The 12216-nt window shown below is 42.9% G+C and overlaps 2 protein-coding genes across 8 annotated transcripts in view; one reads left to right on the top strand and one right to left on the bottom strand.

Annotated features, from left to right (window-relative positions):
* GDAP1 (ganglioside induced differentiation associated protein 1) overlaps positions 1-3899 on the bottom strand; it is a 62274-nt gene extending 58375 nt beyond the window's left edge. The window contains exon 1 of one of the 2 annotated variants that reach the window (XM_058275660.1): positions 3728-3899. The gene's annotated coding sequence lies outside the window, so the exon portion shown is untranslated. The remainder of the gene's footprint in view (positions 1-3727) is intronic. The other variant, XM_071207885.1, reaches the window with a different exon arrangement.
* The window catches only part of JPH1 (junctophilin 1), a 79950-nt gene continuing 70587 nt past the window's right edge, over positions 2854-12216 (top strand). For 3 of the 6 annotated variants that reach the window (XM_004462462.5, XM_004462461.4, XM_004462460.5), the window contains exons 1-2: positions 2877-3571; positions 8862-9624. In XM_004462462.5, the coding sequence (XP_004462519.1) occupies positions 3193-3571; positions 8862-9624 (1142 nt within the window). In that variant the 5' untranslated portion in view covers positions 2877-3192. Of the gene's footprint in view, positions 3572-8861; positions 9625-12216 lie in introns of all 6 variants that reach the window. The other 3 variants (XM_004462457.5, XM_004462458.4, XM_004462459.4) reach the window with 3 other exon arrangements.

The following is a 12216-nucleotide window of genomic DNA, read 5'->3' as shown; positions in this document are numbered from 1 at the left end:
CAGAATGTAATCACCAATAATAAGCATGTCTTCCTTTAAAAAAATCAAGATTAAATTCTAACCAAAACATCCTTGCCAACATGTTACTGGACAATTACTCCAAAATGGCTTACATTTTGTTACATTTTAGAATGGAAATATATAATAGCTGGATTTTGAACATGAAGGAAAACAAAAACTGCCACAGTAGTGTTGGCGCCTCTGCTTTAATGGCCAGTCCACCTGTCAACCCAACAGTCATAGTCTCTTCTTACAAAGCTAAATTCAATTCCCCCTTATCTAGGAAAAAGGTTCAGAGAGGGAAAATAAGGCCATTACCATTAAACTGCAACAGTATTTCTACAGCTTCCTCTCTGCTATGCTATCACTTCAGCACCTCTTCTTCTTCCTGGGCCTCTTTCCTAGTCTACCCCAATTGCTCCAATTGAACCTGCACACTTCCATTAATGATTACCTAAATGTGACTGTGGCAACATTACATTGAGATGGAAGCAGAGCTTGTACAGTTTCTTTGCCAAAAATTGTCCAGTAAGGTACAAAAAATTCAATATTACCTTTCTTTCATAAAGACAATCAATGGCAGAATCAGGTTAGGATTAGCCTTATTTGAAATTTAAAGCAGGTATTTGAATATCTGGTAGTGGATTCTCTCTTTTAATTACGGTTCCTTGTAAGGAAGGAATGAAGAGAGGAAAAGATTGAGATAAATGGCCATCTCTTTTATCCTCCCTAAATCCTATGTTCTATCCAGATGTGAGTACACCACTATCTTTTGTCCATCTAACATAGATGGACTAGATATTCACCAAAGAAGCCAAGAACTTGCTGTACGCTATATATTCTAGAAAATCCATCATTTGTGTGAGAAGTGGCTCAGAGAAAAAAAAAAGTGTCCACCATGCTTACAACCAAAATATGGTCCCTTAAAGAATTATAATCTTAACATATATGGGGCCAAAAAATAAAATTTTAAAAAGGCAAAGAAAAATCTACTTTATGGAAGAAACCAGTTTAAAAAGAAAAAAATAAATTAGTGGCTTGAGCAACCATACTGCTTCTCATATCAAACAGAACACCAAATAGATGGGGCTGTGTGTATTGATGCTAGATCCTGATTATGGTGTATCCCATACCAGAGAAATGGGATTATGGCTCAGCTGTAAAGCCCTGGGCCCTCATTTTCCCAGTGGCCTAAATCAATTCCCATCCCCAGTCCAAGACTAGATGCTAAGTGAGAAGCTTAATTATTTCAGGCCACTAGGGTAAGCACTATTCCTGGCAACTCTGCACCATGGATAAGGGTTTCTAATTCTCCTTGGTGATTTGGTTCTGTGTAAACTAAGATTTTTCTTTCATTATTTCATCCAGATAAGCATGAAAGGCCAGCTCCAGTCCCGAGATAGAGCCACTCAAGGTCAATTTCAGCTCCTTTTCAGTACTGTTTAGTCTACTTTTTAAAACCCTGCTGCCTTCCCTGACACCTGCCCTTATATTGCTATCTGATTATCACTTATCTGCTGAGAAAATGCTTGGCAGCCTCTAATGCTCACCCAGTCATCCAAAGGCCTCTCAGCCTAAGGAATAATAGGAACACTCTACAAAGCTGGGTGCTTAAGAGCCCAACCTAAGTCCTCTGGCTGTGAGATCCTGGGAAGTGTTTCCCACTGATATTTTGAGGGTGAGGTTCAGACCAATGCCTGCTCTCTCCAGGGGCAATATTGAATGATTCAACTTGCCTATTACTAAATCTACAATTTTTGGCTTTATACCACCCCACAGTATACTCGGTTAGTACTGTATCTAATATACAATGGGAAGGGCAAATATTGTCACTTCAGTTTGGAAGATGGTGAAATTGAGGTTTAAAATTTTTAAAGTTGTCCGAAGGGAATTATACAAAGCAGTGTTGTAGCCAAAAAGCAGATCAGCAGACACCAGTCCTGGGTTTTGTAGGTCACGGACTCTGTAAATTTAGAGCTGTGTTTCACTTACCATATTCCTCCTTGAAAGCTTCTATTTACTTTCTTAACCTGTGGATAGCAGTAGAGAGGTACGAGGTCTGGAATGTATCGAATAAATGCATTCCAAACACTTACACAATAGAGAGAGGCTGAGCCAACTTCCTGTTGGGTACACAGCTCCAGGAGGAAGAATTTTAAGGTTTTTAGGAGAACAAATGAGAACTCAAGGGGAATGGCTGTAATAGAAAAGGAAATGCCCCCCACCCTTGCAAAGACAGACCGAAAACATCCTCTTCATTATTACAAATTTTAAAAATTCATCACTTCATTCCGTGCTTTTTCAAACCACATTGTTCTCCAACGCTATATTCATTAAATAAATGCAAACATGTGCCTTGAAATGGGTGGGTGTGAAAGAACATTCTGCACAACTATATCTAGGCTGTCACGGATTTCTATCACATGCATACATAGATGGGGGAATATTAATTCACGATGACAGCTGAGCGCGACAAATGCAACAGTGCATACACTGGAATGCCGAAACCATGCAACTACGAATCCCAGGCAGACAAACACACACGAGTTGTGGCCGCACTTACACGAGCCTTAAACCACGCTAAAAAAGCCCAAACACCAACACAGGAGGCTCCGCCGCCCGCGAGCTGCCCCCACGCGTGCAGCGGCGCGCTCCGCCGCAGGCAGGGCTCCCGCGCGTGCCTGGGCACACTCGTCCTCTCACCGGCTCCCCACCGCGCGAAGACGCGCGCCGCGCGAGCCGGTCCGCGCCGCCGCCCGGGAAGCAGCAGCGGCGGAGGGGCTGGGGGCAGGGCCCGGCGGGGCGGGCGCGCCGCGGGGCCGGGCCTCGGCGCCCGGGGAGGGGACGGGGGGCGGGCGCGGGGCGGCGCCCGGCTCACGTGGGCGGGCGGGAGCAGCTGAAGGTCCGCTCCGGAGCCGGGGCTGTCCTCTCGCGCGCAGCGCTGGCCGGGGCGGCGGCGGCGAAGGAGGAGGAGGAAGAGGAGGAGGAGGAAGGCGGCGGTGGCGGCGGCAGCGGCGAAAGAGGAGGGGAGGACGGGGGCGGCGTCGGACTGGAGCCGAGCAGCGGCGCGAGCTGCCTGGAGAGCTGTCGTGAGCTCGCCCTCCGGGCCCCCACCCCCGAGCTACACCCTGCCGTGCCCAGCTCTGCCCGCGCCCGTGCCCCCGCGGGGAGCGCGCCGGGGCTGCCCCCCGAATGACGGGCGGAAGGTTCGACTTCGACGATGGCGGCACCTACTGCGGCGGCTGGGAGGAGGGCAAGGCGCACGGGCATGGCATCTGCACGGGGCCCAAGGGCCAGGGCGAATACTCGGGCTCCTGGTCACACGGCTTCGAGGTGGTCGGCGGCTACACCTGGCCCAGCGGCAACACCTACCAGGGCTACTGGGCGCAGGGCAAGCGGCACGGGCTGGGGGTGGAGACGAAGGGCAAGTGGATGTACCGGGGGGAGTGGTCACATGGTTTCAAGGGGCGCTACGGGGTCCGGCAGAGCCTCTGCACCCCAGCTCGCTACGAGGGTACCTGGAGTAACGGGCTGCAAGACGGGTACGGCGTGGAGACCTACGGGGACGGAGGTGAGCGGCGTCGCAGGCGGCTCGGCCGCTCGGCTAGGCGGTGCGGTGGGCTTGGCCCAGGCTGCGGGCGCCGGCGGGGAAGCGGGGAGGACGCGAGGCGCACGTGTCCGGAAACCCGCCAAAACACCTGGGGCAGCCTCCCACCCGGCTCTGTACCTTCCGCGCCTTCCTGCCCCCAGAGGGTGCGTTGGGACGGGATCCGGAGCCAGGGTTTGGTCTGACCCCGCTCTTGGGGCTGGTGGTGTGTCCACACTTGGGGGAGCCAGGCGTGAATGTACCTGGCGGGCGCCAGCGCTGCTTCGCCACCAGGAGGGAGCGCCGCCGGCGAGGGCTGGGCTGGAGAGAAGGCGCTGTCACTTGAGCCCGTCACATTACGTTCCTGATCCCTCCCTCTCCCCGCAGGGTTTGAAAGCGCCACTCCCGAGGACTTAGAGCGAACGCCCAGGGTCTGGCGGTCGGTGTTGACCGCTCCTCGGATTGGTTTCACGTAGAGTCGTATTTCGCCTCTGGTCCTCTAGTAGCCTAAAGATAGAAGCCAGAACCCCGTAACTAGGATGTGGGGGACCTGTACTTTATTTGGGGTGCACTTGGAAACATCCAAGTTATGGGAGAGGAGGGACCACTTGATGCAAGTGGGGCTCAGAGAATGTGGGTTTTTTCTGCCTAGATTTCATTCGGTTCCTTAAAATATTCGTTTTAAATCAAGAGTAATCGTCTTTGATGACCAGGAGCTCTTTGGTTAAATTAATAAAACATTTTAGAAATGAACTATGAAGTCTAAATTTTTAAAAAGTACATTCGAACTGTGTGTTCCTAGAGCATGGACTAGCCAAATTGACAGCTACATTTCCTCTTGAGAGCAGCAATACCGCAATCTCTGATTCTGCGATAAGATGTGTGAGCTAAACATGGCTCCTGGCTAAACAAAAATCGCCTTATTTTAATATTTAACAATACTTGCAAGAGAAATTATATATATAATAGGACAGAAGTGGTTTTTTTTTTTTCAGTTAGGAAAAGTGTACATTATTGAAACAGGTGTCAACCTGATGACTTCCATTGTGTAACAAGCTGAGAGAGGTGAATGGCTTTTGCTTTGGCAAAATAAATTTTCTGGTAATAAACATCTAAATTTCATTGAGTGTTGTAAGAGGTGATGTCACCTATTGGAATTAAGCAGTTCACAGCTGGGTTATATTGAAGGGATCCAATTAAAAGTTTCTCCAGCCCACAGTAACCTCAGTTATGCCCTCGCTTATATAAAAGCTTATACAGTCTGTACACTTCACTTACTCAGAACACTTGGGTTGTGTTTCACATGCAAAATGGCAGAATCGTAGGGTTTGCTTAAAAAGGACATCTTTTCTACCAACAGTATAAATAAGGGATATGGTTTTCTGATGGACTTAAAAAACTTTCTCCAGTACTTTTCTATGGACTGTCTGAGTCCTGAGTTCCCTAGTAGTTAATTAGGGCTCTTCAGTGTTCTGAATGGGCATAGAGTACCTTAGTTGACAGACCTATAAATATGTTAGTTTGTGGTTGGGTTTTACTGAAGGCCCAGCTCTACTATATAACTAAATTCCATGCTCAAAAGTGGAATGTAAAATTTATTTTTTTAATATGTGCATTTTTAAGTAACCTTTTAAGAAAGCCATGAATACTTGTCTCACTTCAATTTTGGAATGTTAAAAATACAGTTGGTCTCCTTTTTTAAAGTTACTAGTGATTACATACAATCCTTTTGTTTAGAGTATTCATTATATCTGGTTATCAAAATATGTATTAGCACAGTAAAGGTTGTCTATGAGTTGTAGATAACTGTGCAGGATGGCTTTATGGATAACCTACCTTCTGTTTTAAGACTAATTTTTAAAAATTGGCGTCACCATAGAACTTTCTACAAAAAAAAGCAGTCATCTAATATGCTACCATTAGGAAGAAACCTTTTAGATCCCTATTGAATGTATACTCTGTGCTAGTCGATTTTCTGCTTTCTTTTATAAAATGATTTCATTATAAAATCCTTAATTTTAACTTTTACCTGTCACAGCAAAATGGGGATCTAAATGGAAGTATATTCCTATAACTTATTTCAAAAAAGGTTTTGGTCAAAACAGGTAATATCACTTACCCTATTCTTATTAAAGAGCTTATTTCCCCCCTACTCTTCCCAACTCCACGTGTGCATTTATGTGTACTCTCTACTGGATATAAGGAAAATCCTATTCCACGTATTTTGTGGTAACATTAAACTGGAGAAGGTAGGGAGTAGTAATCCCATGAGTGAAGAATCATTTAATTTTTAAATTAGTGATCTTTGAAGTGTTGCTGAAATAGAAACCCTTTAATATTAATAATAAATTAGAACCATACTCATGAAATCCAAACTAGGTGCCCAGAATCTTTTGTGCAGATTCTGATCTGTTGTACTTTGTTTTTCACCTGTCATAAAACTCTTGAAAATATATACATACTTGTAAATACCTGTTCATAGCATATAGTGTTAAATTTAGCGTAGTGCAGTCTAAATTCTGAACTGGACACTTTCTACCACAAGATTGTGTCATTAATATCGCTAGCTCTAGAAAACCAGCTCCCAGATAAAAATCACAATGTAATTTAAAACATCAAGATCTGTAAAAATATTTTTTTCTTGTGAAATACACAGCTATGTTTAAGGAATCAAGAGGAATTAATTAGAACTTCAAGCAGCAGGGAGAAATTGGAAGCCACCTGCTTCATAAAGAGAGAGGCCCTTTTTTCTAGGTTCATTGACTAAGCCTATTTTAAATTTCAGATGAACTGCTAACAGTTTGACTGTAAATAGATTTGTAGCAATTCCATGGAGGAATTCTTCCATATACTGTGATTGAACAGAATAGGACGGGAATATGGCCAATGCTCTTACACCCCCCTTCCATATTTGGTAGTTAAGGAGACACAAACTTTTCTAACTGTTGTTGCCTTAAGTTACTTGGATTTTCAAGCAGTGTTTCTTTGGAAATTCTTGATAGTCTTACAAAAGATAGTGTAAGGAACTAGTTGTTAATTTCTCCTTAATGTTAAATGTTTACCAAGATGATATATTTTAAAAGTGTAATTACTTATTGAAATCACTCAGCATTTTTGGATATTGTTTCAGCAAAATTAACTTGTCATTATGTAGACAAGTTAAAATTAGAAGGAAACTATTATAGCATTTCTCTTTTTTTTTTTTTTTTTCTTTTTAAGGAATCACAATTTAGATCTTAAGTAAGGTGTTTGGTTTGTTTTAATACCTATAACTCAGGTTGTATAACTTTTATCCTAAAACTTAAATTTTTTTCTGTATAGCAAAAGGAAAGCCAAAGTAGAAATTTCTTAACAATTCCATTCTTCCCTGTTACTTTTGGCATTGGGGGATAGCTAGTGTTCAGTAGGAAGCTTCTTAACCTGAAATGTTCTTTATGATATTTTATCTTTTTGGATTTATCCCTTTGAGAAAGCCTATGGCCCACCTGCCTCCTCAGAAGTTCGTAGACCTCAGGTGAAGATTTCTCTGTCTACCCAGAAAATGATATTTACAATACCAGACTTGCTTAGTATTTCATTGTTGCCCTGCTATTAGCTATGATGTAAATATAGCTGAATGAACAGAAAGAGAGGGCAGTCTTGAAGTTGGTCAAAACTTTCAACTTTGGAGCCATTACAGTTTTAATTATTAAGTGCAATGAAATAATTCACCCTTGTTAACACCATGATATAAAACCACTGATGTTGTTATTCTGTATTTTAAAAATAAATGTATGCCATGCCATGGAAATTTGGCATGGCAATATAGAAAGCAAAGTGACTACAAAGTGGATCTATATACTCAGCAGCTGAAAGAGGTCAAGGCAACCTGTAATCATGATTTGTTTTCTATGACATTGTGAATTGTTATGAATAATACAGAAATACATTAAAAAATTTCCACATAGCTTCTTGTGGGGATACTATCATTTAAATTTTAGTATTTTTCTTGTATAGTGACATTCCCTTGTACAAAGAAAAAGGCTTTGATTTTTAAAAAGAAAATTCTAGGTTCCATGATTTTAACATCATTTCCTCCTTAGACTATTTAAAAGGCTGTATCAGGTTACTTTAAAATTTTCTTTTTAATAGAAAAAACTTACTGAAAACAAATGATTTAGAGTAGAAACTATCCTATTCCCAAAAAGGTGTAAGAGTCATTGAAAAAGTGATCTGATGTCAAGGAAGACTTAACTGACACTATCAGACACACCTCTACTCTGAGATGAGTTCTCTAAAGGTTATAGTGGAAGGCTTCCTCTGGCCTTATTTCAGTTTTTTTCAAAGGGTAAACAGTATAGTCCTTAACTATTTGCTGTAATCAGACATTCCCAATCCACACATACCAATACTCACAGACCAGGGAGCACACAAAGCAGGGCATTTGGGAATTCTGTGTTCTCTTATGAAGTAATTCCTGCCCTCAAGGTGCTTCAGGTCTAATGACATGATTCACAGTTCAGTGGCAGAAGCTAGGGAAATCCATAAAGAGAATGGCCAGGAGAAAGAGACTGGCAAGTAATTTGACCTTTGCACTTGAAAGCACCAAATGTTAAACAAATTGCCCCATTTTTTCCATAAAACTTCAGTATATTCAGAGCAATTTTGTATTTTGTCATTATTCTTAGGTAAAAAAAAGTTTCATCCAAATCCAATAATCCTAAAGATTAAACAGTTTTCCCTACCCTTAAAAAAAAGGCAGTGAGCATAGTGGAAAGAAAATTTAAGACAGTTTGTTTGATCATGGTGTTTTCAGATCAATGATGATAATTTAAGGCATTGTGCTTGTTGGAAACTTATACTGACATAGACTGAAGAGTTATTTTTTTGACTTTTTCAACTGAGTTTGTGAAATTAGATTAAAATTCACAAAACAGAGCTCATCTACTACCGTTGATGTTTGATGTGTTAATTTTAGATGGGAAAAAAAGCTTTCTGCTCTTTTTGTATTAGAGAGTAGTAGTTTCCATATAAACCACTCATACAATGAAAAACAAAAGTTACTAGGCTATTGGAGAATTCCATACAATTACATTAAAGCCATAGATGTAAAATTACAGGGCGGGGGATTCAGGGGTGGTTGTCTTGAGATGTGACCGTGGGTCAGCGCTCTCTGCTTTCGGGGCCTTCTGAGTCCGACCGAGGGCGCGCCCCGTGCTCGCGCTCGGGGTCTCCGGGTCAGTCGCGGCCCTCTGCGTCCCGGACTCACGCTGTGCTCTCTTGCCGTCTCTCCAAGGTACCTACCAGGGCCAGTGGGCTGGCGGCATGCGGCATGGCTACGGCGTGCGCCAGAGCGTGCCCTACGGCATGGCCACGGTGATCCGCTCGCCGCTGCGCACCTCGATGGCCTCGCTGCGCAGCGAGCAGAGCAACGGGAGCGTGCTCCACGACGCCGCGGCCGCCGCCGACAGCCCGGCCGGCACCCGCGGCGGCTTCGTGCTCAACTTCCACGCCGACGCCGACCTCTCGGCCGGGAAGAAGAAGGGCGGCCTCTTCCGGAGAGGCTCCCTGCTCGGGAGCATGAAACTTCGGAAGTCAGAATCCAAGTCTTCCATCTCCAGCAAGCGCAGCTCGGTCCGCAGCGACGCAGCCATGAGCAGAATTAGTTCCAGCGACGCCAACTCCACGATCAGCTTCGGCGACGTGGATTGTGATTTTTGCCCCGTGGAAGACCACGTTGATGCCACCACCACGGAGACCTACATGGGCGAGTGGAAGAACGACAAGCGCAATGGTTTCGGCATCAGCGAGCGCTCCAACGGCATGAAGTACGAAGGCGAGTGGGCAAATAACAAGAGGCATGGATATGGTTGTACAGTGTTTCCTGACGGCACCAAGGAAGAGGGAAAATACAAAAATAATATTCTGGTCCGTGGAATAAGGAAGCAGCTTATACCAATAAGAAATACAAAAACTAGGGAGAAGGTGGACAGAGCAATTGAAGGTGCGCAAAGGGCAGCTGCCATGGCAAGAACCAAAGTGGAAATAGCAAATTCAAGGTATGTAAGTGCAGGGTGGATGGTTTTGCTGGGTCTTTCAAACCAATGGAATATCAGATATTATGTTTGGCAGTTGCTGGTGACATCACCAAAGATGTATGCCAAAAATCAAACGTGGAAAATGATTAGCAGAATTGAAAATGTACCTGCACTGTTCTGAAATTAACTTTACTTCACCAGAAATGCTGAAGGCCCATGTGAGTTCCTCTTCCTTTTTAAAATTACATTCCTAATTCTTAACAGTGTGCTGGACCTCACTCAGACCCTTGGCATCTTCCCCAGTACAGGCAGTTAAATTTTTTAAAGTACCTCTGAAATACTGTCACAGAGAGCACTGTGCTTTCTACACCAGAAAGAAAGTATCAGTCCACAATTAAATGTATGAATGTTCTAATATTTAAGTTGGAGGTGTGTGCAATTTCCCTATAAAATTACCCTAATCCATAAATTCTGCTTTTGGATTCCATATAGGTGAAACTGGTGTTAAGAAAGTCACTAAGATCTAAATATGGCAAAAGTGGAAAGTTATATGACAGATTCTAGCATCCATCGTTTAAACAGCAGAGCTCATCAGCATGGAAAAGGCAGAGGGGCCTAAGAAATCTCACAAGAATTGCCACATTCTTTACAGGAAAGATTAGCTCACTGGTATACTGAAAGGAAAGGGATGCGGAAGTCTCACAGGGACAGATGGGACTCTGACCAGACAAAACTGGAAGAAGGTAGAGCAATAGAGAAAGGCTGGAGTGAGTGGGAGAAAAGCTGGTGAATAATGGGAAGAGAAGTGGGGCGTAAGCAAACCCAGGAGGAGCACATGCTTGAGGGTTAACCATTCATCGCTGGGTTCTGGGACCAAGCAAGAGGGAACTATTGGGAAAAGAATTTTCTTAGGGATAGATGTCATGAAAAAGACTATAAACAGAAATTTTTATTTTTAGGCTTAAATGGGTACTGGCTGTCCACAGTTTTGTGACTTGAAGCATAGATTTAGCCTAGAATATTAAAAATATATTTCCTGGTTGCATAATACTTATCCACGAAGTAAACCTCTTGAAACCACACACACTAAAAGAGAATTTCTTCAAGTTTTTATTCTTTGCTCAGTTAATATGGCACACTATTAATTTGGTTCAACCATATGAAATTTCTGATCTTTTTACTGTACAAAATGGCACTTTCATATTGTTCAACCTAATATTTCCACACTTGTCTGCTTTCCTTTTTTCAGTGACTCTATTATAGGCTTGGTATATACTTCTGAGTATCCAAAGCACTAATTGGAAAATGGAAGAAGCTGCAGAGTTTTTTGCTTTATTTTTAGACATATAATGTGTTAAAATTCCATTTAAGTTTTCCATTTCTTTTCATATCTAACCCTATTTTAAAGTTAATATTTCTTGAAAATCAGCTCAAATGTTCATGAAAAGTCTCTTCTGTCATCTCTACCATTAGTCCTTTATAGTTTCTCTCATCATCAAGCATTAAATCAATCTACTGGCTTTTCAGTTTGCTTATTGATAGGATACTTGGTACATCTAATCTTATCGGCTTCCCTGGCCCTCAGCTAGCATTTATTTACTGATACACCTTTTGCTATAACCTAGCATGTAATTTTAAGTGTACTTTTGGATTCTTCTTTTTTATTTTCATGTAAAATCCTATTAATATACTTGAGCCATTAATCTTGGCCAATGGAAATAAACCTGTGAAGGACACACTAGCTGCTAGAGTCTAGCAAATGACTTTCGTATACTTGTTCTAATTATTGACTTTTATGACTAGTTAAAATTGGAGGAATCTGCCTAATTGAAGAGGATCAAATACCCATTATGCAAAGATGATCTCGGATTATACAAGTATCATAAATCTCTTACCCTAGTCCTAGCAACATTTACTCTATGGAAAAGTCTTTTGAGGTAGATGGAGTCCTATATTATGTAGTTTCTGGCAAAGAACTTTTTGGCTTAATACTTTGTACTTTTAGCCAGTTACCTACTTCCTAGAGATTATACTTGGCTATTTAAAACGGCAATTAACCATTTGTATTTTACTTGTTTGCACTGTTTAAAGTAAGGAATATGGAAATGGAATTAAAAGAGTATTTCAGCTATAGAGTTTTGTTTTTTTTATAGATTTATCTTTTTTAATTTCTTTCCCCTTCCCCCCCTCCCACCCCCATTGTCTTTCTTGGTCCACTTGCATTCTCATCAGGTGGGACCTGGAATCTGTGTCTCTGTTGCGTCATCTTGCTGTGTCAGCTCTCCATGTGTGCGGGACCACTCCTGGGCAGGCTGCGCTTTTTCTGACATGCAGGGCAGCTCTCTTGTGGGGTACACTCCTTAGTGTGTGGGGCTCCCCTACGCAGGCGGCACTCCTGCGTGGCACGGCACTCCTTGTGCACCACAGCCCTGCGCATGGGCCAGCTCACCACGTGAGCCAGGAGGCCCTGGGTATCAAACCCTGGACCTCCCATATGGTAGGTGGACACTTTATCAGTTGAGCCAAATCTGCTTCCTGAGCTATAGGGTTTTGCAATTGTGTATGGAGAAAGTAGCTGAAGGACTAATATTCCCTTTATAAAAAGCTCTGCAT

This window comes from Dasypus novemcinctus, chromosome 14 (assembly GCF_030445035.2).
Source record: "Dasypus novemcinctus isolate mDasNov1 chromosome 14, mDasNov1.1.hap2, whole genome shotgun sequence".
Taxonomy (NCBI): domain Eukaryota; kingdom Metazoa; phylum Chordata; class Mammalia; order Cingulata; family Dasypodidae; genus Dasypus; species Dasypus novemcinctus.
This window is presented reverse-complemented; position numbering and strand designations above follow the sequence as displayed.